The 27,711-nt window shown below is 41.3% G+C and overlaps 1 protein-coding gene across 2 annotated transcripts in view; it reads left to right on the top strand.

Moving 5' to 3' along the window:
* The window catches only part of LOC139449892 (sushi domain-containing protein 2-like), a 37,147-nt gene extending 17,674 nt beyond the window's left edge, over window positions 1-19,473 (top strand). The window contains exons 6-18 of one of the 2 annotated variants that reach the window (XM_071231480.1): window positions 498-758; window positions 1,995-2,161; window positions 3,296-3,465; window positions 4,262-4,564; window positions 6,947-7,218; window positions 7,977-8,114; window positions 8,952-9,137; window positions 10,804-10,952; window positions 11,596-11,722; window positions 12,595-12,840; window positions 14,538-14,723; window positions 16,002-16,137; window positions 17,036-19,473. In XM_071231480.1, coding sequence (XP_071087581.1) covers window positions 498-758; window positions 1,995-2,161; window positions 3,296-3,465; window positions 4,262-4,564; window positions 6,947-7,218; window positions 7,977-8,114; window positions 8,952-9,137; window positions 10,804-10,952; window positions 11,596-11,722; window positions 12,595-12,840; window positions 14,538-14,723; window positions 16,002-16,137; window positions 17,036-17,126 — 2,432 coding nt within the window. In that variant the 3' untranslated portion in view covers window positions 17,127-19,473. Of the gene's footprint in view, window positions 1-497; window positions 759-1,994; window positions 2,162-3,295; window positions 3,466-4,261; window positions 4,565-6,946; window positions 7,219-7,976; window positions 8,115-8,951; window positions 9,138-10,803; window positions 10,953-11,595; window positions 11,723-12,594; window positions 12,841-14,537; window positions 14,724-16,001; window positions 16,138-17,014 lie in introns of both variants that reach the window. The other variant, XM_071231481.1, reaches the window with a different exon arrangement.
* The last annotated feature ends 8,238 nt before the right edge of the window (window positions 19,474-27,711 follow it).

Genomic DNA, 27,711 nt, shown 5'->3' with positions numbered 1-27,711 from the left:
TGTTCTGACAGTAGAATTAGGTCGTTGCAGTATCTTAGGTTAAGATGTAACAAAACTCTCCAATGTTCAAACTGTGTTACTCAAAGGGACCCGAATTAGAATGGGTCACCACCACTCATGCTTGTCACGAGGGGCGACTCAATTTGAAAGTAGTGTCATGCTCGGGGACGTGATTACTTGTGTCATACCCCTGTAGTATGGGACGCTACTCATGATATTACCCACTTGTTGTATGTTCAGAACCATTTCCAGGCTGCCGATATATCGCTGAAAAATTGCTGCGTGTGGCGTTAGACAACAAACAAGTCAGGCTTAGACACGCCGGATATGGCCGGAATATGACCGACTTAAAACAACATTCACTCACTCACTTGTTTCGAATCCTGATGGTATGGGTCGGTAGTGGTCTTTATGCTTGAGGCACAGTCATGACATGTTTTCTAGAGACCACAACGTTTAGCTCCACCTCTCACCCTCTTTACTGCTCTCATTGTCAGGGAACTTGCAGATTCTTCCCACAGTTGTCGGGATGTTAGGGGGTGAGCTACTGGACATATCCGGTCCGTGTATGGACCCGGACGTGGCTGTCGTGTGTCGGTTCGGAAGCGGTGAGAGTGCAGTAACCTCCCAGGGGTTCAGGTTTAACTCCATGAGGTTGAAGTGTCCAGTGCCGAGACTGACACAGAGAGGGTCAGTGACGGTAGCAGTGTCCACAGACGGAGCTCACAGCTACAGGGGACAAGCGGACATTTACGTAGGTAAGTACCACGACGACAGGCCCTTCTCGTAAGTAATTGCGGGTGTGGGGTGCATATTTCGGAAATAATTACGTTTTTGAATAAATTCAGTAAATTATCGGATGAAAGTCGGGATTCTGTGTTAGGGGCTCTGAAAGGACTCTTCGTTGTGATAGATGTCGCGATTCGCTGTGATAAGTTGTGTCACTTAAAAGTGCCTGCTGGGTCTACTAATTATGGGGCAGTCGGGTGGCCTAGTGGTCAAAGCATTCGCTTCTCACACCGAAGGCCCAGGTTCTATTCTTCACACGGGTACAATGTGGGAAACCCTTTTCTGGTGTCCTACGCCGTGATATTGCTAAAAGTGGTATAACATACATACTCATTCACTCACTCACTAATTGTCAGTTCAAATACCAGATTATCTCTGCGTATTAGCCTTGGTTTAACAGTAAATTTCAGCGAAGACCTCACTCACTCATTCATTGAGATAGGACTTGTGTTCAAAGTGTACACTGCCTCGATGGTGTAGTGGATAGATCGTTTGCCCGGAGAGCGGAAGGTCTGTGGTTCGATCCCCGGTCGAGTCCTACCAAAAGGCATTAAACGATGGTTACTCTGCATGTCGATGGGCATTAAGGGTCTAAAACAATGAATGGTCGGCTCGGAGTCGGTATACTGTGTCTAAGTGGGTTATCCATGTTAAACAACCGCATGGGATCTCAGTGGACTACCTATATACAACCTGTATTGGGTCCCGACCTGTACAAGCAGCCACATACATACGCACTAATCACACGTGCATGCATTAATCTCGAACGCGACGATAAACTCATTTTAACTCACCTGACCTCAGTCAGACTTGGCTCCAGTACTTCATGCAAGTTGTAAAAGCTGACTTAAATCTCGACACGCATTGATATAACTGGAATACTGTTGGAAGCGACATTAAACGTAATTCACTCACTTATTGCTATTGGTGGCAAACCTTCTTCAGTGGCCCATGATAGTTAATATTACACAGGGGAATTGACGAATACGTTATTTGCCGTGAATTTACCGGATATTGGTTGAGGTGCGAGACGTGTTCAGTGACCATGACACCACCACTAGGTTCTTTGTAGGTACATTTGTGTCAAGGCACATTTTAGGCAAAATGTGCGGACAGCAGAATGTTGTACACATTAGTGAAATAATTGGTATGACATCTTATTGTTGCTGTCTTTAAAGTAATTTCTATGTTTTCGTTTGTTTCAGTGTTACCAGCGGTCCTCGGTAAAAGTTTGTCCCTACCGGACAATTGGTACTCTGTGACCGCTGACAGCCTCACCATGTCCTGGGACCCTGCAGCACTCAGTCTGTCAACTGACCCAGGGGTCAAGGTCGACATTCGACTTATAGGATACTCGGAAACAGACACAAATGTAGTTTCCCTTACCCATTTTTTGTTTAAAAAAGTTTATAAGAAACTCACTGTATCAGTATTCTTATTTGATATTGTCTTGGTAAATTACTATACTCGGTACACATAATGTTTTCAAGTAATCAAGTTGTCCACCTGATCTTAAAATGGATAATCGTCGATACAAATCAAATGCGCATATGGCATACTTATAGATAAAAAATGCATTTTGATTATCTTAAACCTTCAACAAAAAAACACGGGGTTGGACGTGCCATAAGTATTAACTTCGAACCGTTGTCGGTAATATAGCTAATGACAAATTATCGCATCATATTCAAAGCTTTACAATTATTGCTATAGTGAATATTGAATTATATAATTTTCTGGTTAATATGTTCACAATACATAGTTGAAATAGTCTTGACATTCATTTTACAAGCTGACAGAGCTGTTTTACAATACATTGTTTCCAGTTGTATGTTTGTTTCATATTTTATATTTCGTAAATGTAGGCCATCCGGCCTATTTACAAACAATTCATAAACTATACATTGATGAAAGGACCGCCTTTGTACATTCAATGCCTTAATGTCAGTATAAGTTATCAACAAATGCTATTAGTTCACATCATAGTGGCTTTCAATCTCTTGGTTTCTCAATTTGAAACCATGAAATATATATGCACCTAGTATCCATGCATGTCGGTTATTACAAAAGTTCATAATACTGGACTCGTGAAGATGCAGGATAGAATAGGTCTTCAGCAACCCATGCTTGCCGTAACAGGCGACTATGCTTGTCGTAAGAGGCGACCAACAGGATCGGGTGGTCATGCTCGCTGACTTGGTTGATGCATGTCATCGTATCCCATCTGCGTGGATCAATGCTCATGATGTCAATCACTGGATTGTCCCGTCCTGACTCGATTATTTACATACTGCCGTCATATAGCTGGAACATTGCTGAGTGCAGTGTTTAACAAACAAACATCATAATACTGATAACATAAGAATGTCCTTACATAACGCTGAAATACTGGCACTGACATATCAACAGAAAATCTGTCCAGTTAATTAGGCGTGATGGGCCTGTATGTCCCCTTTCTGAAACCTTTGACGGGACCTTTGAGGACACTGTTGTTCCTTCATTTCAGGTTAATTGGAAAGTTCTAACGACTTTTGCGACAGGGGCAGACAACTCTGGCACATATACTATCACGCCTTCTCAGTACCAGTGTTTTCCCTCTGACTGTGACGTCTTTGAAGCCGCTGTCGTTGAGGTTGAACTTCAGAAGGAATTCATGAGCCAGGCCAACAACAGAACGTAAAGACACGTTTATGTTAAGTCTGTCAATGACATTATTCATGTAGGTGTTATGTATCAAGTTGTTATTGATTCTTGTAGAATGAAGATCAGCACTTTGAGGTTATTGTACGGTATTTTTTTTATATCACACCACACGTCAACCAGGGACCTCCATATCAGGCGCAAGGCCCGCGGTCAATATGGGGGTCGAGGGTTGATATAGGGTATGATATAAAAACTGCCATACAATAACCTTTCATCATACACCATGACATCAGATTGGAAACTGTATCTTTTACAGATGTGATACAGGTATGGTTATTATACCCCTGTGATATGATCGTCTCTATGTTGGCATTAACGCACAGGCAAAATGCCTCATATCATTGATAGGTAACCTCTTACTATGCTCGTAAAGCTCATGTGGTTCTCTGTAATTGTGATACAGATAGTTACTTAAACGCACCCATGGCATTGGTGAGTTTTTGATTGATCTATACTGTAAATTCTCATCATATTATAAGTCATAAGTGTAACGAGTTGTGTGCCATTATGGCTTCTTTCAGACAGGTAACCACAATTCGTTCATCAGAGCTGCGTCCCTTAGGAGCCCCTGAAACATGGGATGATCGAATCCCAGATTATGTTTCTAGGGGGCGTCAGGATCCTACTAATACTCGATAGTTTCATCGAAGTGGTAAACGTCCCAGACCTGCATAACATCAGGCTTTTCGTCCCTATCAAGCTGATGGGTCGTGACATAACTGATATATTGTTCACACAGGATATAGAATTGATATGATTTCCTACACAGAGTGATGAATTCGGGACCTATCGCCACTGGGTGGTATATCAATAGCGACATGACCCGTCGTTATGGCGACGACTGGCCCCAACAACGCTGCATGCAGTGGTACAACGCTGACCGACAGTCCATGGACTGGCTTGACCGGCTGCTCCACTGTCCGTGCAACGTGGACCAAGCCCTAGCCGACTTCGGACGATTTCAAACCGATTTGTCTTGCAGCATGTTCTCCAAAAGTCCTACAAACTGTTACTACCATAGTGAAGCAGGTCAGCGCAGTGCGGCCCATTGCGTGCGGTCTATCCAACCCACGTAAGTACGATTCCATCCTCGATTATCCAGGGTTTTATATCTCCTTTCTGTTATGACTTATACCCAGGGCACATTCCCCACCATTGCGCCGTTGTGAGTCCGGTTCGATAAAATTACACGGTTCTTTGAAACAACCAGCGACATCACCAGTACTTGGCTCATCTTGCGTGCCGTCTCAACTAGGTGAGTCTCGCAGCAAAAGGGCTCACCTTGTCTTAATAGGGCCACAGGTGGACGAGACGCCTAGGGTGCCGCACTCGCTGTGCAGAGTTGCGTCCCCTGAGCACGCCAGAAATCTATGATTGAGGGTTCGAATCCAGATTTGTCTGATCATGTTTGTAGGTTTGTCAGCATTATACCCGTGCTCGTGGGTTTCACCATAGTGGTAAACATCTGAGACCTGCATCACTTCGGGCTTTCCTCCCACATTTAGCTGACACGTCGTGATGTAACTGGAATACTGTTCAAAACGGCGTAAGACCCAACTCAGTCACCCCCCCCCCCCCCCTCCCCTTGTCTTCAAAACATCTTAGTATTTTTATTCGAATCATCCTTCAAGGGTTCGCACGAACGAACTTTTTTCACGTGCTGAAGAAACATTTTGGATGGATGATTTTGAGCGAGAGAAATGCTGTGCCAGGTTGGAGATATGATGACCACACTTCCAAAAAGCTTTAGTTGCGAATGGCTCGAGGGCATTTATCACAATAGAAGCAGTACACTGGACAATCGACGATGGTATGATTCAATTCATCTTGTTTCTACTGAATTAAATATGGATGTTATATATGTCACCTAACCTGACCACCAAAAGTTATCACCCATCTTGCTATTATATCACGCATATCGTCTGGAGTTTGCGGTTATACCTTAAAGGGCTTGCTCGTCATGCCAAGGGAGCACGTGGAGCTACTCATTCTCCACATTGCGCACAGAAATCTATGCGTCCCCTCTAGTGGTAATATTACAATAAACACCACTCAAACTCACTGTATCGATGAATCGGAGAAGCTTGCTTTCCGGCTCTCTGGACTCATAGTGACATCCAGCAACAGGGAGCTCTGACGACATTGAATTAGAGTAGCCTCCCTTGGTTTAAGCAGACGATCAATAAGCTCCGCGATGTCACGGAAGTGGTAAGGTTCATATGCAGGTCTTTGTATAGTCTCCTTGGTTTATGCACTGCTTCAATCAGCCTGTAGGTTCCATTCCCGAAGGGTTTATTTTCATATTACATCCTCTTTAAACCCTCACATTATCATCATATTTTCCAACGTCTCAGACCCGTGAAGATCCGGGATAGAATAGGCCTTCAGCAACCCAATGCTTGCCGTAAAAGGCGACCATGCTTGTTGTAAGAGACGACTAACGGAATCGGGTCGTCAGGCTCCCTGACTTGGTTGATGCATGTCATCGTATCTCAATTGCGTGGATCGATGCTTATGATGTTAGTCACTGGATTGTCTGGTCCAGACTCGATTATTTACAGATCACCGTCATATAGCTGGAATATTGCTGAATGCAGCTTAAAACAACAAACACTCCGTCAATGAATATAACGCCTCATGTCATGGCACAATAACTACATTATAAATAATATGCCATGATATGCATCTTACTATTTTAATATCGTTTATATGAAAGGTCATAAATATTGCTTCCCATCAATAGAACCAGACAGGACAGACATCACCTTTGTATTGTATTATTTTACTGGTGTGTCTTGCCGAACACAGGCTCAACTACTTACATACCACCGTGTGATCGTGATATAAACTGCCCGGTGGCTAAAAATGAAGCAAACAAGGAAATCGATGGTGATATACTAGTATTTGACCCGATATTCCTAGTTTGTATTGGGCAGTTTTCAGCACAGTAACGTTTTGATAACGTTTGTATTTCTTGTCATATTCATTTTCCAAAGGTGCACCTTCGTTTGTCCGGCAGTTTATCTCGAATCTAGCTGACCTAATAACAGTCATTCATGTTTCACGTCTTTATGTAATTGTGTTATCAGTTTTGATATGACTACCATATATATTCTATACCAGTCATGTAGTGACATTGTGTTTTAGTTTGATAACATGATTTACCATCTCCAATCAGCTACCTGCACATCCTGAACATACAATTCTATGTTTATTTTAGAATGGGGGGTGGGTGGGTGGGGGGGTGGGGGGGGTGGGTGGGTGGGCAATTTGTGCAATGCCAATTAAGGACATGCCGCCCACCATGCATGGTGGTTGGGGTTAGGTTATTATATATCTATTGAAATTCTTATGACACTAACCTATTATTATCAACCTAATAATTAATTCTCAGATAGAGTCCACTGTGTTAATTGACCCATTTTCTACATTTCATAGTAATGTCTGTTGCCAGGTCTGAAGGGGCGGGCAATCAATGCTGCTACGATAAGGACGGTATTCTCATGAACGCTGCCGACACCTACCAAGGCAGCACCCCCGACCGCAGCCACGACTGGGGTGCCGCCCCCTACAACACACCCGGCCACGTCCCCTCTTTTTCCCACTGGATTAAGGACGTCGCCTCCTTCTATTATTGCTGTCTGTGGACGAAGTACAGCCACTGTAATTATTACATGGACCAGCGGGCTACCCGAGACTGTAACGGGTACAACCCTCCTAAAGCAGGTGAGGGAACCTTATTAAACCACACGGTACTGAAACGGGTACTGCGGTGTCCTCCAAAATAAGAACATATCAAAATGGTTGTCTCCTAACACGACCTACATACACTATTCGCTAATTTTCAAAAAAACACCTTGATGGGTCGGTGGTGGTGGGGGGTGGGGATGGGGTGGGTGGGGTTGGGGTTGGGGTTGGGGTTGGGGTTGGGGTTGGGGTTGGGGGTGGGCTGGGGTGGGGGTTGTGGTAGGGCACCGGTGCTGTAACGGGTACCGACCTCTTAAAGCAGATGAATCCTGAGGGTACAGAAGAAGATGATATGTCTAAAACTATAAGGGGCAATGCCATATCACGGGTTGGTGTGATTTGGTTCCACCCTGGATTGTAACGGGTATTGCCATCCTATAGGAAATGAGGGTGCTGTGTAAAGCCGATCCAGGATAGCGCCGCTCTGCAGCAGGGCAGTTCGCAGTGATGGACGAACAAATGCTTTGATGGAAAGGGTAAATTTCTTTCAATCTCTCTCGAACTCATTCTGACAGTGTTCGGGATGTTTCTTGTATTACACAGAGAAGGGATTTCGCTGGAAATGATCCCAGCAGTGAACGGTAATGACAATATGAATCTTTTAGCGCCCCGGCAACTTGGTGCATAGTATTGTTCATAATCGCTTTTGTGGCAATAGAGGGTTTTATTTCATTATCAAGGGAAATATTGCACATATTGAAACTACTGCAATGTCATGTATTCTGTGTTTTACTTAGCTATTGCTTACGGAGACCCCCACATCACGACATTTGACGGAAAGCTGTACAACTTTGGTGGCAAGGGAGACTACTACCTGGTGAAGTCGGACCAGTTTGCTCTTCAAGGGAAGTTCGACATGGGACAACAACTTCAGGGTATCTAGTACTGGTATTCATAAACCGATATTCTTATAAGTGTTATTCATAAACCGACATTCTTATAACTTATGTGTTCAACTCAGCCCAGTGATGTGTGTTCAACTCAGTCCATTGGGATGTGTTGAACCATTCTCGACTCCGTGTTGTGCAACTTAATCACACATGTGATAATCGACTGCCGAGTAGGTTTGACCAGCAGGTTGCCAACAAACAGGACCTTGAAGTGGCTCACTTCCTCGTGCTCCAGCTGTCGTTCTTTCTAGTGTTAACGCTTAGAGCTTCGACATACGTACATGAGCCTTGACTATACGCCTGATCTTTAGATCTGTGTAGAATTCGTAGTGTTTCAAATGTCATAACCCTTTCTTTAAGTATAGGAATATAAATACTAGAAATGAGAAGAACATGAAACAGAAACAATTTACTCTCGTAAAGCCACAACGGTGATGCAAAATAGAACGGAAAATGTATGAAAATCAAAGCAGATCAAAATGACAGTATCCCAATGATATGTCATTCCTTATATCGTCCTTAGTCTGAGAGTAAAGATATCAAATGAATTGAAGTGGTTTGGCCATGAACTTTACTACGGTGGCTTAAATCTGCAATGGCGAACTTTGGGCGAGATCGGCTGGTGGGTTATATGTGTTCCGTGCGATTCAGCTGTTGCAATCATTTTTTTCTATTTTAGTGTATACATTGCATTGTGTGTCTCGTCTCATAGACCACTGGTCTAATGTTGTTATATTGTACTGACATTGTTACTGTTTGTTCATATGACACGCGAACAGTTTCTTCTTCGTTTTCACTAAATCTTGTTTGTTTTAATTCTAGTTAATCGCACCTTCAACGCCACTGTGCTGACGTCGGTGGCAATGTCTGACTCGGTGTCATCTGGCACCAGAGTGGAGATACATCTCGCGCCGTCCGGTCTCAACAGTGGCAGGGGTCTCGATGTCTTTGTCAATGGAAAAATCAAACTGTTTAATCAACAAGGATTGTTTAAACAGGATTTTGAAGGTATTAACTACAGTATACGGGGTTGTCTGAAGTGCTGTACAGTAAACCCCGTCCTCAATGCTCTTGTATCCATCCATCCATCTCGTATCTCGATTTTCTGGATATTGTTGAATATTTTCATCATCTTCCCGATGCAAGGGCGTTAACTGACTCTGAAAGTCCAGTTTCTACCCTTGCCCGACTAGACTGGCATTTCCTGGCTGGATCGCAGCGCCACCAGTGGCTATTATGAGTAATGTCCCTTCCATGTCCTTCCTATTGACCAATCAGATTCACTCGCTCACATCACTTGCATTTGCTTCAAACAAAATGGCGGCACCCAGTCAAAATGGTCAGGTCGATAATCAAGATCCATATTGTAAAAAAACGGGAACTTTCCCCGCGAAGTGCTTCAAATAACTTGATGAAAAACACGAAAAGATTTGCAAAATATCTATCGACGCCCAGTTGGCGGTACACATGCTTTGCAAATCTTGCAGTAAACCGAAATGTGCACGTTGAAATCCATGTTGTTTACGAACAGGATGTCCAGTTTGTCACGTGAGTTTGATTGGACTATGCATAGACTCGTTATTCCAGCCAAATTGTAAATTCCATCCTACAGTCAAGTCCCGTTAATCCGACATTGTTGGTTGCATGTGATTATTTCGGATTAACGAGTTTGTCGGATAAACGAAATTATGTAGTATCAACGTTCGTGATCGAAAATTGGACAACTACACGATAGATAACGATATGAACAAGTAATTAAAAAAAGGAAATATTCATATTGTTGTGTTACATTGTTGGTTGACTATTTTTTTTCTAATCACGCAACCTCTAAAGTTAAACGGAAAACTACTGTTATGGACTGTATAACTGATTCAAAATACTTTTTAAAGCATAGTCTGGAATGGAAGTCGCCAGTTTGAAACTAGTGCCGCAGTTTTTATGATGAAAGATGCTTTCTTACGGGCTAATGTCGACTTCCTGTTAGTAATTTCATTGGTCGATCAAAGTTCGCGAGAGGTCGTTCTGACGTGACCTGTAACGGGATGTCATCAGCGGTCGCGAGAACTTGCATCCACCTTTTAATGAGATTGGGGTAATCTAGGCATGTGATTAATCCTGCTTTGTTTATTCAAAGCAGTAATTGTTTATTGTTAAGCAAGTTTATCTCTGCAGCCATTGAAATATGCAGCTACTCGCCGACACGTCTCGCATCAAAACATGGGCTGTGTATTCGCGGGCAGATGACCACTGTGTCGGATTAACGAGACTGATTAATGAGTGATTTCAGCAATTCGTTGCAAGTTAGGTGTGTCAGAGTCGGAGTGAGAGACTGTAGTTTGTCGGCAAGGGTGTAAAATTGGACTTTATATAGTCACCTAACGCCCTGGCCTCCTGAAGATATTTTCATGAACTTAAAAAACAACACACCACCTATTTCTCAGGTAAATTCGCTATTTTCTTCGGATATAAACTCCGTCCAGAAGACTGTGGAAACAACCTTTACTCTATTTTTGGACATCTGTTTCGGTTTGTTAAACGAAAGCATCCAGTAGACTCAAATACATTCTGGCTATTTCCCATGTCGAATACGCTCTTCCAGTAGACGATGTATATTTCTTATTGCGCCTCGAATACATAAGAATTGCTGTTGGAGTACTTCCAATGTGGTTTTCAGGGGGTGTCACTGTTGTCAACGTTGCCATCGACCCCGACGACAACCGTCACGACAACTTCACCGTCATCATGAAGTCCGGAGTAGGGGTGCAGGTAGCGGCGGCAAACAGACTCCTTCACGTCATCGTCAACATGCCGCCCAACGTTAAGGTGAGCTATAATACACACAGCCACAACACACGCGGACATAGACAGACACACACAAAGAGACACAGACAGACAGACACAGGCACACAGGCACATGTTGTTGGATTCTCACCTTACAAAAAATTCAATGTTCGAAGGAAGACGTAATACTAATGTACACAATATTGTAAGTTAAATTACCTGTTGTTATACAGTAGAGACATCTTTTTTTGTCATAAAATCTTGTACTTTTGGACTATAAACTGGACCATACATGGGCGCAACAAAATACAACACAGCTTCTGTGATAAGGTGTATGATTACAAAGACATGTTTGTAATCCCGACTCTTTGTATGTGTATGTGTATGTGATGACGAAATTAAATACACATGAAGACGGGTTTATATTTATGATCACGGATTAATGTAGGGGATCAATGATATATACATGTAGGTCGTGTTTGTATATTCGATCAGAAAATTATGTATGTCATCTCAGTACTGCATGCGTTATTTGATTACGCCGAAGCTACAGTTGTATATGTGATCACGAAGTTAGTAATATTGTCTATGAGCTATATATTGTCCATTGTTTATGTGCTATATGTACTACTTTAGATAACGATATGCCTCATCCTATTTATGGCTTTTGTACATCTGTGCTCAGAACAGGACCCAAGGGCTAATGGGGACGTGGAACGGCGTTGTCGAGGACGACTTCACCCCAAGGAGTGGAAACAACATCGACATTGCATCATCACAACAGATTGTGTACCAACAGTTTGCCAAGACATGTGTGTACAATTTTGTCTTACTGAGTATACAGAGCTCCATACATTCAGCAGGCACGATGTGAGTGATTATAGATTTACGCCGCTTGTAGCAACATCCCAGCAATGTCACGGCGGGGGACACCAGAAATGAGTTTCACATATTGTACCCGGGCCTTGTGCCTGACGAGCGAGCGCTTTAACAACTAAACAACCCTACCGCCCAGATGAGTACTAAAATAAACATGTAACATAACAGGACATGTGAACACTTTTCGGTATTACAAACAACAGTACCATTAAACAATACATGTCATCATCCATGATATGATTTCAAAATATGTTATATTATGTCTGAATTCAGTAAAAATACATAATATAATGTAAATTAACCAGATGTATACATATTCGAAACATGTGTGCGTGTGTTGTGAATGTTGGTGTTGGTGTGGATGTTGGTGTGCGTGTGCTGAATGTGTGGATGTTGGTGTTGTGGGTGTGGATGTTGGTGAGTGTGTGTTGATTGTGTTGATGTTGGTGTGGGTGTGGGTGTGGGTGTGGGTGTAGATGTTGGTGTGCGTGTATTGTGGATGTGTGTGTGGTTCGGATGTTGGTATGCTTATGTTGAAGGTGTGGGTGTAGATTCTGGTGTGCGTATGTTGTGGGTGAGGGTTTTGATGTTGGTGTGCGTGTGTGGTGTGTTGTGTTGTATTGTGGGTGTGGGTATGCTGTGGTTGTAAATGTTGGTGTCCTGTGTTGTGGATGTTAGTGTGCGTGTGTTGTGGGATTTCCAGAAACGAAAATATAATTGTTGCAGAATATTTCGTGTTGGTGTAGGTGTGCATGGTTGGACCACGTTTGGACACAAGGAACTATATTTCGACACACTGTTTCAGGGAAAGCACCAAACGTCGAATCAATGTTCAAAAATCCCACTGAGGCTGATGACAGTTTCGTTCCATCGTACAACCAACCCCAGATACCCAGCGGGGCGGGCTTCTCGAGAGTAGACCTTGACCACACATGTGGAGACAACGCACAATGCCGCTTCGACTACACGGTCACCGGAAATAGAGATATTGCAAATGCGACCAAAATGGCGGCCGGCTGGTTCTCGGAGTTACAGAGTTTTCAGAGACCAGGTAAGTGGACTGTGTGTTGACAGTGAGTGAGTGAGTTTAGTTTTACGTCGCTTTTAACAATATTCCAGCAATATCACGACGGGGGGGGGGGGGGGGGGGGGGGGGGGGCATCAGAAAGTGGACTTCACACATTGTACCAATGTCGGGAATCGAACCCGGGTCTTCAGCGTGACTAGAGAACGCTGTAACCACTAGTCCACCCGGCCGCGCCTTGTGTGCTGACAAGATAACTACTACTTAACTACTACTTTACTACTACCACTACTGCCGCTGCTGCTTAGAATCTATGCAATACTGCTTAGAATCTATGTAATACTGCTTAGAATCTATGTAATACTGCTTAGAATCTATGCAATACTGCTTAGAATCTATGCAATACTGCTTAGAATCTATGCAATACTGCTTAGAATCTATGTAATACTGCTTAGAATCTATGTAATACTGCTTACAATCTATGTAATACTGCTTAGAATCTATGCAATACTGCTTACAATCTATGTAATACTGCTTAGAATCTATGCAATACTGTTTACAATCTATGTAATACTGCTTAGAATCTATGCAATGCATATGTTTTCTTGTATCGTGTTGTAGAGTTATACGGTGAATGTATTTTAGTAGAGTTTGGTTTAAGGTCATCATTCAGTTTTAGTACATCTCTGTTAACAAACTTTGAATTTTATTGGTTACACAGACAAAACAGTACGTTCCAACACTGGTCTGACAATAGAAAACTGACCCTATTGGGCTTAGTTTAATGACGTTACTGTCACTTACGTCTAATATTGACTCGTCACATGATCAATATTGACTTTGTCAGCTGGAAAACAACATGGCGTCTGTGAGTGGCAATATTCCTTAAGATGATCAAGACTGAATTGTAATTGTAATTTAATACTTTGACTTCAAAAGAGGGCAAATTAATGGAATTTCCGTGGAGCAAAACGTTTGATTACGCTTGGCGAGGACCCGGGACTCGAACTCTGAGGCCGTTGCCAAAGTCCGTTCAGACTACCGAAGGTTTCGAACCCAAGTATTTATTTGTATATATAATATCACCGCGTGTCAGCTGGGTGTGTGGGGAAAGCTGATGCAGATCTTCGACATGTGCCACTTAGGTGAAACCCGCGAGTATGGGTACATAATCAAGCGAACTTTTTGCTGGAGTAGTACAGTCGGTACGTTTTCTTGATAGTATAATGTGTGAGCAATTGAATGTTGTTTCACGCCACGGTCAGTAAGCTTTATTACCGCGGCCTGTAACTAAGTGTGGACCAGGCTAATGTGAATGTAACCATAACCAACGCTTTACGGATCTCTACAGATGGCACACAACGAGGCAAATCACAGAGATTGAAAGCATGAGTGTACTGGCGAAAATATATGTACATATCCCAGAAGGTGACATTATCACAAAGCGATATTCTGTTATAGACACACTCTTGGATAATTTCAGTTACAGTTCTAATTTGCCATGATAATAACAAAAGGAATCTCTGGTAAAAGCAATCATTTTTCACGATTCCGACTATATCACGATCACGTGTTTCTGAATCATCGTCCAATAAGTAACTCCATGTACTTGCCACCGTGATTTGTTCAGAAGGACAATTGATACTGCTGTCATAATGGGAACCATGACGGGTAGGTCCTGTATCATTTTGTTTGTTTAATATTCTGTATGTTTCACATTCCAGTTTTGTCGTGTGGCCTGCTTGATGTGACACACTCCTCCAAAGACAACTATAACTACTCAGTCGGCAACTCCGTCACCCTCACCGGATGTCGTAACGGCGGCTCCCTCAGCGGCGACACAACCTACATTTGTTCCGCTGACTTCGGTGACCCCAAGTGGAAACCCACAGTGTCTGCGCAGTGTAGTGGTAAGTGCCAAAGATGTTTTGAAGTAACAGATCGTGTAACATAATTGTTGTGGTGGTGCGCTTGGTTTGCGGATGAACAGACATTAGATGGGATGGTTAACGTCAGTGAGTGAGTTAATGTGGTTAACGCGTTTTGAACAGTATTTCAGTTCTGGCACGTTCGGATTATTGAAGCTCTATTTCCCAGCTTGAAGTAACTGAAACTTGAAATATTTTATGTTGTTGCCACAAATATTATAGCCAAATAATGTTTTCTTCTCTTATTTATCAAACCTTTTCACGATCCGGTGATGAGGGTTGCAAAAGCCCCATACCTCCAATTTACATCTTCCCGATGCAAGTGAGTTAACTGACTATTAAAGTCCAGTTTCCATGTAGAAGTCAGTTAACTCTCTTGCCTCGGGAAGATGTCAATTTAAGGAATCGCCCTTCGCTTTTAGTTTAAAATTAGGAACTGCATAATTTTAGGGTAAGAAAGGGTAATAACATATACAGTTCATTGTCATTCTAAGACAAGCATGATATCTTGCCGTAGTATATAGTCTTGACAAAACAAATTGATATTAAACAGGGAGTGCAATTTTAAAAACAAGGTTGAACATTTTGTCATTGGGTGCTTTGATGTTATGGGTGCTCTGGATACTTGCTAAAAATGTTTGATCAGGGTTACATCATTCAAGGCCTCAGTAAAACTTTCACAGTATGTGTTGGTAGATATGTTAAGTACATTTGAAAATGGTACGCATCAATGACCAAAAATATGTCAAATGCAATTCCCTACTTTGTGCACTCCGGAGAAAGTTTGTCTTGCCTTTGAATGTGCTTGTGATGGGTGCCAAGGTAGGGCAGTATACCATCATCTTTTTGCGAACACCTGTAATCAAAACTACTTGATACTTGATACTTGAATGATCACCCAAACCCTCATTGCTACATTTACTGATTTTAATAATGATCATCACAATAATAATAATAATAATAATAATAATAATAATGCGAGTTGAAAGTGATTCGGTTTTCCGGGAATGCTATCCAGTATTGATATTAACTTACCAATGCTCAGTAAAACAACTAGCTGTAGGAACAAAACACCATTATCGTGTAAATATAGATGAGCAACGTTTTGAAGGGGATCTCTTTGATAAGGGCTTTAAATGATAATTTAGGTATTGGTTTCATACACTATGAAGTAAAAATATAGTGCCTTCGTCTTTTTGTCCATATGTTACTCATGCAGGTTTTACCGGTACTGTCACAGCTGGGACTGCTTTCTTTCAGCTGCCTCAGAAGATGCCGGGATTGGACTAATTATCGGTATTGTTGTTGGTGTTGTTGCCGCCATTGTCATCATAGTCATCATTGTCGTGGTAATCGTGAAGCGTCGAAAGAACACAGATCGTAAAGAAAGCAAAAAGTAAGTGAGGATTCAATGATGAGCAAACACGTTTTCATTTTTGAAATTCCAACATATGACGTTGACGCGGAAACATAGAAACAACCACTGCATCAATAGATTGCCATTGCCACTTAGGGACCGACCTGATTGACTGGGTGTGATATCTTGCAAAATGTGTGTGTGTGTGTGTGTGTGTGTGTGTGTGTGTGTAGCTGCTGTTTTACATTTTTACTAACAAACAAAAATAAGTTGACCTTAATGAAATATCTGGTTTTGCAGTTATAGCTGAAATAATGCCCAGTCTCCATACAGAACCCCAGCCAACTCTATCCACCCACGAATATCCTATGGTCGGTCCCTAAGCATGATCGTAGGTTTGAAATATGACTGGACAGGTAACATTACTGGGCATGAATGAATACAGCTTTTTAGGACTGTACACAGCATTTAAATGGCTGTTCGGTTTGTCATTGATTGTGTTTATGCCTGATAGTGTTCTCATTCCTGCATGCTTTTCCCCCGAACACCCCATCATCCCATCCATATGCATGCTGACAAACAAAAGAGAGTTATCTGCCCTTGGTATTCCCCATTTTTAAGGTCCAAGTTTCTGAAAGTACTGTTTCAATCCGTAATTTATACACATTACCGTAACAATTGTATTTCTAATACAAAATTATCATCACAGTGTGACTAAATGGGAACTTTTAGCAGATATCTTACATCATCCAAAGCCGAAATAAGGTTGGATAAGTAATTCATACATAAAACCCTTTAGAAAGGGTAAGGAATAATACAAATCAATATAAAACAACTACGTCTCCTTGAACCAGAGTAGATAACTCTCATACAGATATCACAAGGAGTATGACACAGTACATATGCTGGCTTTCAGTACAGTTGCGTGACGTTTCAGAGGAGAACCAGAGGTTGAAGAAGGCCAGAAGGACGCTATGATGAGTGACCTGAAGAAACGGGAGTCGAATGGTTCCGACAAGAATGAATAATGTACACGGGGGAGCTCCGAGTGTAGCGAACAAAGAAGGTGGACATTTTAATGCTTGAAAATATCCAAGTATGTTCTGAAGACAAGATGACACCAATTTATCCCCAGGCACAGAATTATTTTCATACATTTTGTGAACGTGATATGTTGAAAGGTGAAGCGTCAGGTTTTTGTATATTATATTTCATATGAGTTATATTTTACATAGGAAATAAGGCCCAAAACGTTAACATATTTTGCCCTTTTTGTACATACCAATGCATAGTTCGTTGAAAATACAATTTGGCTGAATTGAGGTTTAGCAGAATAGATTGCCTGTATGCATTTAAGCTGAAGAAAAGCAAAAACTATTTTCTAATATTCCAACTACACTTAGAACTAGGTAGGTTACGCCGAGCTTTAGGTAATATGTGAACACACGATGACGTCAATATTTGTGGCGCGGGTCAACAAATGAGGTTGACGTTAAACCTAAAAAAATCTATGAACACGAGTTCGTAGACGAACTATGTGCCTTTTAAAATAATATTCAAAAGTAAAGATCAAAGACACGAAATCATACAATATTTATCTTTCCCTTTCAGCATGCATAATTTTGGGTCCCTCATGTCCTTAGTGAAACGTCGAAATATTACTTGTTATAATTCGCAATAGTAACACGTTTGGTTTATGAAAGTACTTTCAATGTTTGAGATAACATCTATGAAGTCTCAGATTGAAAACAACAAAGCCTTTTTTTAAAATGATTTCAAACATAAAATGCAGTTCCTTTCTATCCTGGTTTTGTAATATGCTGAACTCGGAGTCACATATCAAATATATGCTGACAGATCACAGTGGCTCTGTGATAACTCCCCAAACAGCATGACAGTGCTTCCACCCTACAAATGGTCATGTGTACAAGTGTATATGTTGCGTGTGCATTATACCCCTTTTCAGAGGAGGCGGCGAACTTTCATTGTGTGTGAAGTAGCGTGAAAGAAAATATAACTGTAGTCCCTCGCCGTGAAATAAAATCGAAACAACAAAATATTAAGATTACCGTGAATTGAATGCTTTGAATAACGATCACATGTGCAATGTATTGTGGGGAGTTTTAAAAGAATTAAAGGAATTCTTGCTTGCATAGTTGAAGTAATACTAGTGTATAGACAGTTAAATGCTGTAAAAGACAGAGCTAGTGATAACAGTTTTTATTGTTTAATATTACTGTACACAATCGGTCAACGATTCCATATGATTATTGTAGCGATTAGTTAGTATACGTTTTGTATGTATTTGCTTTTTGAAATCTACGAATTGCATATTGTTTGAAACTTTATTCTTGTAAATGATTAATCACATGATCCAGAATTCAAATATGTTTATTCGTTTATTATGCTTTAAAATTCAACTTGATTTTCTTAATAATTTCAGTAATATCATTGCAAGTCGTGGAGTCCATGCCATGATTACATTTGTATCCCCATGGTTACATGTCACAACGCGTTTTGGCCTTCTTTGATCTCAAGTTTATATGCGTTACATATCAATCTCATTGTCATATAGTATGCAAGTTTCATGTCATTTTCTGTACTCTCCATGTGTCATTCAACATCCCATTTTTGTTATATCATACATGATAGCATTATGTACTTTAAAAAAAATACACGTGTTCACATCAGGTTTAGACATGTATGGTGTATATGACTCTGTGTAATTTGACACTATTCGGGACTAGGGAAGAATGTCGGATTAGACAGATGTCGGATTAGAGGTTTTACCCTCGTGATGCACGAAGCATGACATCTTTTTATATGGTAATATATTGGACTGCCAGGACCAAAACGTCTTATCTGAATGAATAGCCCACTGTTATGTTTGGTTATACATTTTAAACTCGAACGTAATTTGTCCGATTCTACGAATACTCATTCAAGAATCTATTATTATATGATCATTATAAGTACACTTTTAGTTTTTCTGAAGATATAACGACAGCGGATAATCAGTCTCGATTGTCCGACGAAATAGATTCCATTGGTCGTAAAAGGCTTAATAACTGTGAAAAGCATATGAATGGATCACTGAAAATCAGATATGACACCAGGTGTTCCCGTAAAGGGTAAGCAGTCCTGCCCTAGTGATGTGCACAGTACTGTAGATGTCTTGCTTTGTAGTATTCAAAATCGATATAAAATGTGTGGCGTGTTTCAGCAAGCAGTTAGACATAATGTCATGTTTCCAGTTTGTGTGAGTTTCGTTAGACAAACACAGTAGCTTCTACGTATTTATAAAAGAAATCACCCGTGCACTGTGATTAAATGAGCTTTAGATATCAATGATTGTTAGATGAATAAAAACTTTTACATCTACACTCTTGCGTGTTTATGTTTTCGAAGAAGTTGTTATGTACACGTCAGTATTCAACACAACGTATATTGACACCCTATGGATATACATACGTATAATACACGTTTGACGAGGATATTTAAGTATGATCAATGGTTAAAGCTGAAGGAAAAGATAATGCTTCGAACTGAAACAATATAAGTATGCTGTCTTTTTCCCGAAAATTGGGATTTCCATAGGAAAAGATGTATTGAAGACGTCCCGTGAAGGAATCTGCTTGATTGGTTGATCTAGTGTTGGCTTCAGTGTGTATGACCTGTTTTCCCTGTAAAACCCTTTTAGAGGGCGGTCAACATGAATGTCATTCAAACAGACCACGGCTTTATTCAGTTGTATGTCGACGGAACCATCGACGTTTATATTTCCGGATACACAATACTGACGATGTAACCATTTGCCAGTTGCAATCAACATTTGTTTGTCTGATTGTTTGTTGTTTAACGCCGCACTCAGCACACTTTCGGCATTATGACGGCGGTCTGTAAATAATCGAGTCTTGACCAGACAATCAAGTGATTGACATCATGAGCATCGATCCACGCAATTAGTATCGATGATATGCATCAACCGAGTCAGTGAGCCTGACCATACGAACCCGTTTGTCGCCTCTTACAAAAAGCATAGTCGCCTTTTACAACAAGCATGGGTTGCTGAAGACCTATTTTCTCCCGGATCTTAGAATCAATAAGACAAAATAGGTTACTCAATTATGGGATATTATTTCCAAGTAATAGTTCACTTGTATGATAAGAATGAACGAATTGGGAACATATTAAAACCGGTAGATAAGTATGACAGTAGTTGTTATTGCCACCAACGATCTTGAGGACGATAGGCGTAAGAGGGGAAATTTCTAGTTGACGTTTTGAATCGGTGGTTAGTTATTTAGCGCCACAATATGTCAAACATTGACTAATTTTGTCGAATCTCACAATGGCGATTTGAGGTAGTCTGTCCCACTCCTCTTGCAGTTCAGCCTACGTCGTCGGCGGCCTATGGCGTTTTGACGCACACATCTCCATATCATGTCCCAGAAGTGTTCAGTGAAAGAAAAGTCTGGCCGGACTCTTTGCTGTCCATGGATGTTGTGCTGCTGGAGGCGAGGATTAACGACTCGTGCACGGTGAACACGGGCGTCACCGTCCTGAAATACAAACGTCTTCTCATACACATCGCAAACAGGATAACAAAGGGTGTCAGTATATTGTCCTGATAGTACTGTCCTATGACCCTTGCTTGCACAATATAGAGTGGGGTTCGCTCAGTCATAGTGATGCCACCCACACCATAACCGATCCACCGACAAATGTGTCATGATGTCTCAGGTTGACGTTGGCTTGACGTTCATTTCGACATCGCCAGACAAGACCACGTCCATCACGGTAGTGGAACGTGAATCGGGACTCATCAGAAAACATGGCACGTGACCAGCAACGATAACCCCAGTTTTGACGTTGTGTACGAAACTATTGGCGATATTGGCTAAATCTAAATACAGACTATGAAACATAGAATATATTCGTCACGGCAAGTTTCCAGCATGCCAACAGCACGTAGACTAGTTCATAAACAACAATGAATGCAATCAAGTAAATCACATCTGTATGATAAGCAGAATCAGAAAGATTATCAGAGATAATGGTCCACAGAGATTAATCGACCTTCCTCGAAAGCTTCAAAATAAGAATGATACCCTACGCATGTGTGTGGCGCTACTGCATGAAGAACGTGCAAATTTTCGGATGTTTTTGGTGTATCGTTTTACAGAAATAAACGTTCTTGCGTGAGATATTTGTCGTCAACTCTTTACTGAGATTTCCAAAACGATTTGGATGCGAAATTCCTTGATCTATGTTATATAAACTAAAAGTGACTTTAGATGTATATTATATAAAATATGAAAAAATCAACACCTGGTAATCGATTGTCCAATATTGGCACATATCATTCACATTTGCCTAGGTTCCGTACGGCACACATGAAACAACCGATATTCAAGATGAAGGTCATCTGTTCTCAATATCTTGTATTACCACCATCAGAGTCCAAAAACAGACTGCCAGCGTCATCTCATGGAAGCAATCAAATCCTAAACTGTGGCCTGGCGAATGTTCACCCGCACTGCCTGCAGTGCTTGTACCAATTGTCGGAGGTTGTTGCAGTCGATGATCCAGTGCATCCCAATGTGGCCATACTCTTTGACCTTGACACCATTGACGTCGCAGTCGCAGTCCGTCAAAATAACTCCTCGAACTGGTCCTCTAGTTTCTCATTGCCTATGCTGATATCCGACGCCATTCTGGCATTGCCGTAGTTGTAGAGGTTGCCGTGGTGATTCTTTCAGGTAAGTGACGTAGCCGTATGAATCTCTCATGTGCTCTAATCGTGATACGTTGTCGACCAGATATGGGAAGATCACGTGTTGTCCCGTGTGTCCGATAAAGGTTGCACCGTCTTGTAATGGTGCTTAACATGTTTTCACTGTTCTCCTGTTGTAGGATTGTGATTGCATGCAAATGAAAACCCAACGATTTTATAGCCTAACAAATGATGTTGCACGTGCATGTCATATTGGTGTGTTTCGGCGCCAGGCTCTCGTATGGTTGTGTTTTTGCGATGTTTCCATCTTCTGCAGTTCCTCATTTTTTTCATCAAATCAATCTCATGGATCAATCCAGGCAGAAATGACCAATTCATTTTTGGTATTAATTTTGTATTGATATGGACAACACTCTGTACATGTCAGATATTTACGATTTATTACTTTTGCATTTATTTTTATATTTGCAGACTGAGTATATTACATATCAGTCAGTAATGTAAAATATCCTTCTTAAATTGAAAGAGATAATGTAATGTGACCTCATGATTCTTGCGGGGCGGTCGGGTAGCCTCGTGGTTAAAGCGTTCGCTCGTCACGCAGAAGACCCGGGTTCGATTCCCGACATGGGTACAATGTGTGAAGCCCATTTGTGGTGTCCCCCGCCGTGATATTGCTGGAATATTGCACAAAGCGGCGTAAAACCATACTCACTCACTCATGATTCTTGCGAAAATGTGGAAAAACGGCAAATCCTTTCCATAATCATAATAAATCACATTAGTTCACTGTGCGATTCCGACCAAATCATGTTTCTATGAATGTAAAGGCAAGTCAAATGATTAACCAGGAGAAAAAGGGTAAGGAACAGCACATGTCTAATAGGGATCTACATCGTACATAATTTTGATCACCGATGCGTCCAAGTTGGAAATGTCTTCCTTAAAACGTTTTGAAAGCCTTGAAAGAAGAAAGAAAAAATATCAGTATGTTTTGGGAAACATCTGCATGTTTATTGACTTTACAACTTGTGCCAAGTACCTGATTATTGGGGATGACAACGTTTGATGTGATCGACAATCGCGCTGTTTATAGGTCTGTTTCATGTTGATAGTGATGGAATCAGATAAAACAAAGCAAAGAACGCGTTGCAATATGTTTGCAAGAAGAGGTAAAATCATTTTATTGAATCCCCAAGATAAACTGTTCATAGAAAAATCCATACCATTGATTGGTCATGTAAATGTATGACTGCTATCAATTAACTAAGAATCCACCATGATTGGCAATTTGATCCTCTTTGAAAGAAGCCCAACTTACGATGAATGATGACAATTAGTAGTTGTCACCAATGGTAATAAGATGATTAAAGAGCAGACACAGCAGCCAGAATCAACCGTTCAATGATGGAATTAGATATAAGTGATAAGTACAGAAGAACACGTGCGACTGTTTGGGGACATTTGCCTGTGATGAAATATAATTCTATCAGGTGTTTTTATATTATATTTCATTGGACACCTGCACATTGCTGGGTATATCGATGGATGAACACGTATATAAGACGTGATTGGGGGCGTTTGACAGTGTCTGGGGCTGAAGGTACACCTTGAATGCACGTAAGTCATGTTAATATTCTGATGTATACACCTGGAAAATGGTAAGCGCCACTCATTCCTTATTTTCGTATGTCTCGAACGGCGTATGTTTTGAAAATAACTGCATTTGACATTTATCTCATTTGATTGAATATATAAGACCACTGTATGTTTCTCCAGATGGCCACAAGGGCGGAGTCATATCATATGTTGAAGCAATTCAAAGGGTAGACAATTAAGTTTTTCCAGTGAACATTTACAAATTGTGTAAATATTAAACGTCATTGGGCGTAAATGGCAAAGTAGCGATGAAAAGTATCTGATTGGGTCACTGAAAATCAGTTGGACAACATATTGTCAGTTGATCACATGATCGATTTCGATTTCTGTATATCAGTATGTGTATGTCACTGCATAAACAAAAGTGAATATGTTCACTCAGAAAATACATACAGGATGCGATTTTTGAAATGGCTATTTTAAAGAGGAATATATAAGACGTGGTGCCTAATATGTCCAGGTGTATCTGTGTGTTAGGATTACATGTCTTCTTCATGCTCTGTTGACGTTATATCACCTATAGAACTGTTCTTAAGGTTGCAGTGAACCATGCACAATTGTAACAGACACAATCCTTATTGATAAGGATCATGATTCTCTATAGCAATGCAGACTTTACATTTGTTCAAAATATAATTATGATCATTCATTAACCAATGCACCATAAGCGTGTGTTTGTGAATCATTAGAAGTGAAGATACAAGGTATTCCCGAAAAAGTGAGCATATCCTGCCCCACCGGTGGCACCAATCACAAAACGCATGCAAAGGCAAGTCAAGGGTTCACCCGAACAAAACCCACACGAGAAAACAGTTCAATTGTTTATAGCTAGAACTAAAGGATTTATGTATAAATATATCTATCTGTCATTATTTCTAATATGTAAAATATACTTGGAACAAGAGAAATATGTAAAGAAATAACGCCGTGGAATTCAATCTTCATAGTAATTTCGGTATCTGGTCCAGGGGCCATGGCTATCGATGCAGGCCACAATGAATATCAAACGCCGGATTGTTTCCCGTGGCAGTTCTTCGTGCACACCGCTGTGGCAAATTCTGGGAACATTGAGGTCGGTTGCGAACCTTTCGTCACAGAGCGTCTCAAAGGTGTTCAGACATGTCTGGCCACGACAATGTTACGACACCATGCTGCCTCTGACAGTCGATTGCAACACGAGCTCTGCGAGGACGTGCGTTGCCATCCTGGAACTCAATGGTCTGGCCTATGCGCTGGGCAAACGGGATTACCCCTGGGCGTACCATTTGGTCCACATAACGTTGCCCGGCCATGTTCCCTTGCATGATAAGAAGAACCACCTGCTGAGAACATGATGCTGCCACCATCGTACCTTTCACCACGCTGTCTCCAAAATCGTTGTCTACCATCTGCAAAACGTAAACGTAAATTTGATTCGTCAGAAAACATGTATCTCCAATGCCGACCTCGAAAATGCTGTGCCCAATGTTGTCTTAGGTGCCTGTGTGCCACAGTCAGACACATGCCTCTCGAAGGGCGCCTTGATATCAGACCCGCAGTGTCGAAAGTCTGATTCCCGTGGCAGCCCGAAAATTGTCCCTCAATTCTGGTGCAGATATGAATGTGTTCCTCAACGCAATGGTGCGTGCATATCGATTCTGCATGGGGATTGTCTTTCCAGGCCTTCCTCTACCACCCTAATCTTAACCCCACTCTCTTGCCGACATCTTCTCATGATTTTAGATCTACCAAAGTGTCTGGCAACTGCGCACAATTTTGCATTATTTGACCAATGAACCATGTGGTTGGGACGTGTATTTGGTTGACACATGCCAGTAACCAGGATGTGTTACTACCGACGGCATGTTTTGCATGTGCAATGTGCAAATTGTAAACGAATTTGCCATACGCGTTCAGTGACTGTGTCTCGAGCAACATAGATGGTCATTTCTTTCTTATAGCTGAAATAGCAGGGTTTGCTTAAACATTGTTCCTAGTATACTTAAAGTGCATTTTGGAGAGGGCGCTTTTAACGTCTAATAACTTGGAGTCGATCCATTGCTCATTGAATACATTGTTGTGCTTGATGTCAACTGCCACGCTTTTCCATTATGTGCGCACGTGTTTATTTACGCAACGTTTGATAAACCAACCTGACTCTTCTTTGTTTGTGGTTTAGTGAATAACAAAAGAATAGTATTCAATGCAAACAAAACAACGCATTTCAACGCTTCAAAAGTAACTTATGGATTCTTCTTATAACTACAATGTCTAGACTATGTCGTCTAGACTTGCAATCATGACAGGTTAAGTACTTCCTGATATATATGTTAATTTGTATTTCATTTAGGACTCTAGTTCAATCACCTTATATTTCTTTTAATCATGTTTGATTTGGTGTAACATATATACCACAAATATATACCATATTTATTAACATTTTTGTATAAAATTAACATAATGTATAAAATTAACATTTTCTATAAAATTACATAATATTTATTGAACATTTTCCAGTTCCAAGATGCAGCTAACCGGGAATATAGCCGAAATTGTCGGCATATCTGGAGTGAAACAGATATTTGAAAGAGACAGTGGAATAATAAGAAGGTAATTGCGTGAAGAACTTCTTGATTACTCCACAGTCGGATTTCTCAAACGACAGCTGTATTATGAAAATACACGCGACAAAACCCTCTTTATACTCACAGGAAATATCTGAGCAACAAACATCTGAACTTTGTCCAAATAAGAAAGGACTAGTTTATCGCTTCTTGTCAGTTCGATGTTCGAGATCGTAGACCTTTATAACCTTGTTCAAACCTATGAGCATCGGCATGGACCCATTTCTGGTGTCCCCCGCCGTGATATTGCTGGTATATTGCTTAAAGCGGCGTAAAACCATTCTCACTCACTCACTACAAACCAAGCATCAAAGTCAGGGCGAATCTGTGATTCGACACCACAATTATCAGCTTATTGCACAGCTGTTGGTATTGCAACGTCTAGGTCCATTGGGACATCAGTGCCCAGTGATTAGATGTGTCTTCATAAAGACAACGCAATCGTGACATGACATATACACATGCACAAAAGTTAAGCGCCACCCACCATATTTGTTAGATGTTACTTTTGGCACTTAATGATGACTATTATAACGAGATTAGGTTTGTTATAAGCCGTATATGTCAACCTCATGTGATGCAAAAGTTGTCCCAAAGCAAGTTTATCTTGTGTTCCAAAAGAATATGAGCAGAACGGAATTTTACCGAAGACCAGATATTGAAGGATTAGAAAACATTGAAAAACCTTTTTTTGTCATGTAACTGTCATGATATCAACAGACCTCAGGGAGTGCAGAGTCTATTGCAAGACAGAAACGTCAGTAACGTGTGTATGATCCACGGACATTGACCACAGCTTCAACCTTTGAATGCTTCTCTCACGCAAACGGATCCATTCTTCATGAAGCGCGGCTTCAAGTCCAGCAAGATTTTGAACTGGGGGATCACGATGTCTGATTTTCCGGCCAAGAATGTCCCAGAGATACTCAATCGGATAAAGATCCGGGCCGGCCAAGGAAGAGTGGCAATAGCTTCTTGACGCAAATAATCCAAACCTGCTCGAGATCTGTGTGGTCTAGCATTGTCGTCCATGTAAACAGGTCTTGTCTAAAGAGGATGTTTGCCAAAATGAGGGACTGCCACTGGACGATGAACGGCATCTTTGTATTGTTGGCCATTTAGGTTTCCACGAATTGTCACCAGCGGAAGTTTGCAGCCGAAGGAAACACAGCCCCATGACAGACCCCCCCCCCCCCCCGCCCCCCCATGCTAAGGTCTTCTGGATGTCCCTTGGTGTAAAACGACATTCGACACTCGTCAGACCAATGGACCCTTCTCCAGTTGGCCAAGTTCCATCGACTACGGGCACGACACCATATCAGACGATTCCGCATGTGCCTCTCATTCAGTTGAGGACGTTTTACTGGTCTTCTGGCGTTATAACCAACCGTTCTGAGGCGACGCCTTACAGTCACCGTCGAGAGTCTCTGATGGGTAATCCACTGCAGTCTTAAATCTGTTGAAGTGGCAAACTGACTATCCTGAAAAGACGTCTATCCTCTCTGTTGGAAGTCTTTCTTGGCCTACCAGACCCATGCCTGTCATTGACATCATTGGTTTGACCATGTTTGACAATCAAACGAGAGATAACACTGTGATGACGACCCATTTGTC

The sequence above is a fragment of the Haliotis cracherodii genome, unplaced genomic scaffold (assembly GCF_022045235.1).
Source record: "Haliotis cracherodii isolate W230 unplaced genomic scaffold, xgHalCrac1.p SCAF_8, whole genome shotgun sequence".
Taxonomy (NCBI): Eukaryota; Metazoa; Mollusca; class Gastropoda; order Lepetellida; family Haliotidae; genus Haliotis; species Haliotis cracherodii.
This window is presented reverse-complemented; position numbering and strand designations above follow the sequence as displayed.